General features: G+C 42.7%; 1 protein-coding gene across 1 annotated transcript in view; it reads left to right on the top strand.

Annotated features, from left to right (window-relative positions):
* Positions 1-624: 624 nt before the first annotated feature.
* Positions 625-1,328, top strand: part of LOC106456521 (MAP7 domain-containing protein 1) — a 14,037-nt gene continuing 13,333 nt past the window's right edge. The window contains exon 1 of the mRNA XM_013915787.1: positions 625-939. Coding sequence (XP_013771241.1) covers positions 736-939 — 204 coding nt within the window. The 5' untranslated portion in view covers positions 625-735. The remainder of the gene's footprint in view (positions 940-1,328) is intronic.

Genomic DNA, 1,328 nt, shown 5'->3' on the forward strand with positions numbered 1-1,328 from the left:
CATTCTCGCAAAAAAAATCACGGTTTTAGTAACGCAGTAACGCAGCGTTCCTACGGGAAAGTAATGGTAATCTAATTACTGTTTTTGCAATAGTAATACTCTACTCGTTACTTGAAAAGAGTAATCCACTTCCTCTCCTGGCGGTTTTTAAAAATGACGTCATAAAATTGTGCACTGACCTGCTTCTGAAGCCAGCTTCAAGGAGCTGTTTTGAGGTTCCTACTTGAAATACATACTCTCACTAACCCCCGACCGACACCAATTCACAATTATATAGCCTAGTAAATACTTGCCACGTCAAGACAAGTTCACAGCAGTAAGTACACTAAATAAATTACTAACAAAGCGGTTCACACATTCATAGTATGTCCATAACAGTACAAAATAATTACTTGCATCATGACATTGATTTAATGCAAGACAAAACTTGCATTAAATTAAGGAGCTGTATATTGTCAAGTATTTTTGTGTTTATATACAGGGTATATAATTTAAATATCCCTATGGTGAAAACTGGGAAATGACGTTATAGTCTGAAACATTTAGTGAATGTCTAAGCTCTGACCAAAACAAAAAATAGTGGACTGTATTTTGAAAAGATTACTCCGGAAGTGTACTTGTTGTCTTTCCGGCGGAAGCTGCAGACGGCGAGAATTGCAGCGGCAAACCCTAAACACACACTGGGTTGAAAAGAGCTTCTCTTATTCAGCGTTACGTGTCCTCTTGAACACAGACATGTATCGCCCGGGTGAACCTGTTCGCCAGGTGCCTCCACCGCTGCCGTTCGGACCTCCACCGCCTCACGGCCCTCCTTTTAGACCCACAGGGCCCTGCTCTGTTCCTCCTCCTGGACACTTACCCCCCAGGCCCTGTGGACCATATCCGGTCGCGGCACGAGATTATCTCCACAACAGACCGCCGAGTGGGCATTTCGTTCGTGTACGTACCCAAGACTAGGTAGTACTAGCTTAGTGGTGAAGTAACATGATTGGGAAAAGGGAGTTGGCAACCATAACGCTAGCGTACGAATTCATAGACCACTGTGAGATACAGCTCTGACACTCCTGTATGTGCGGGAGGCCTCAGTGCACAGCATGCACCTCTCATTGTGAAAGAAGTGGTTGGTTTCTGTATCCTAACTCAGTTTTTTGTGGGTAAATGCGAGTCACGTGACTGACACGAGCACGCTACACAACGTTTGGCTTCACGCTTCATAACGTTGTACTGCAAATATGTGTAGACGTTTCTTATTAGGTCTACCATATTTAGAAATAAATTTAATATATGTATATGATCGATGCATAAAGCAATTTTGAGAATTCATAAAG

The sequence above is a fragment of the Pundamilia nyererei genome, unplaced genomic scaffold, assembly GCF_000239375.1.
Source record: "Pundamilia nyererei isolate P.nyererei 1_Seehausen unplaced genomic scaffold, PunNye1.0 scaffold00363, whole genome shotgun sequence".
NCBI lineage: Eukaryota > Metazoa > Chordata > Actinopteri > Cichliformes > Cichlidae > Pundamilia > Pundamilia nyererei.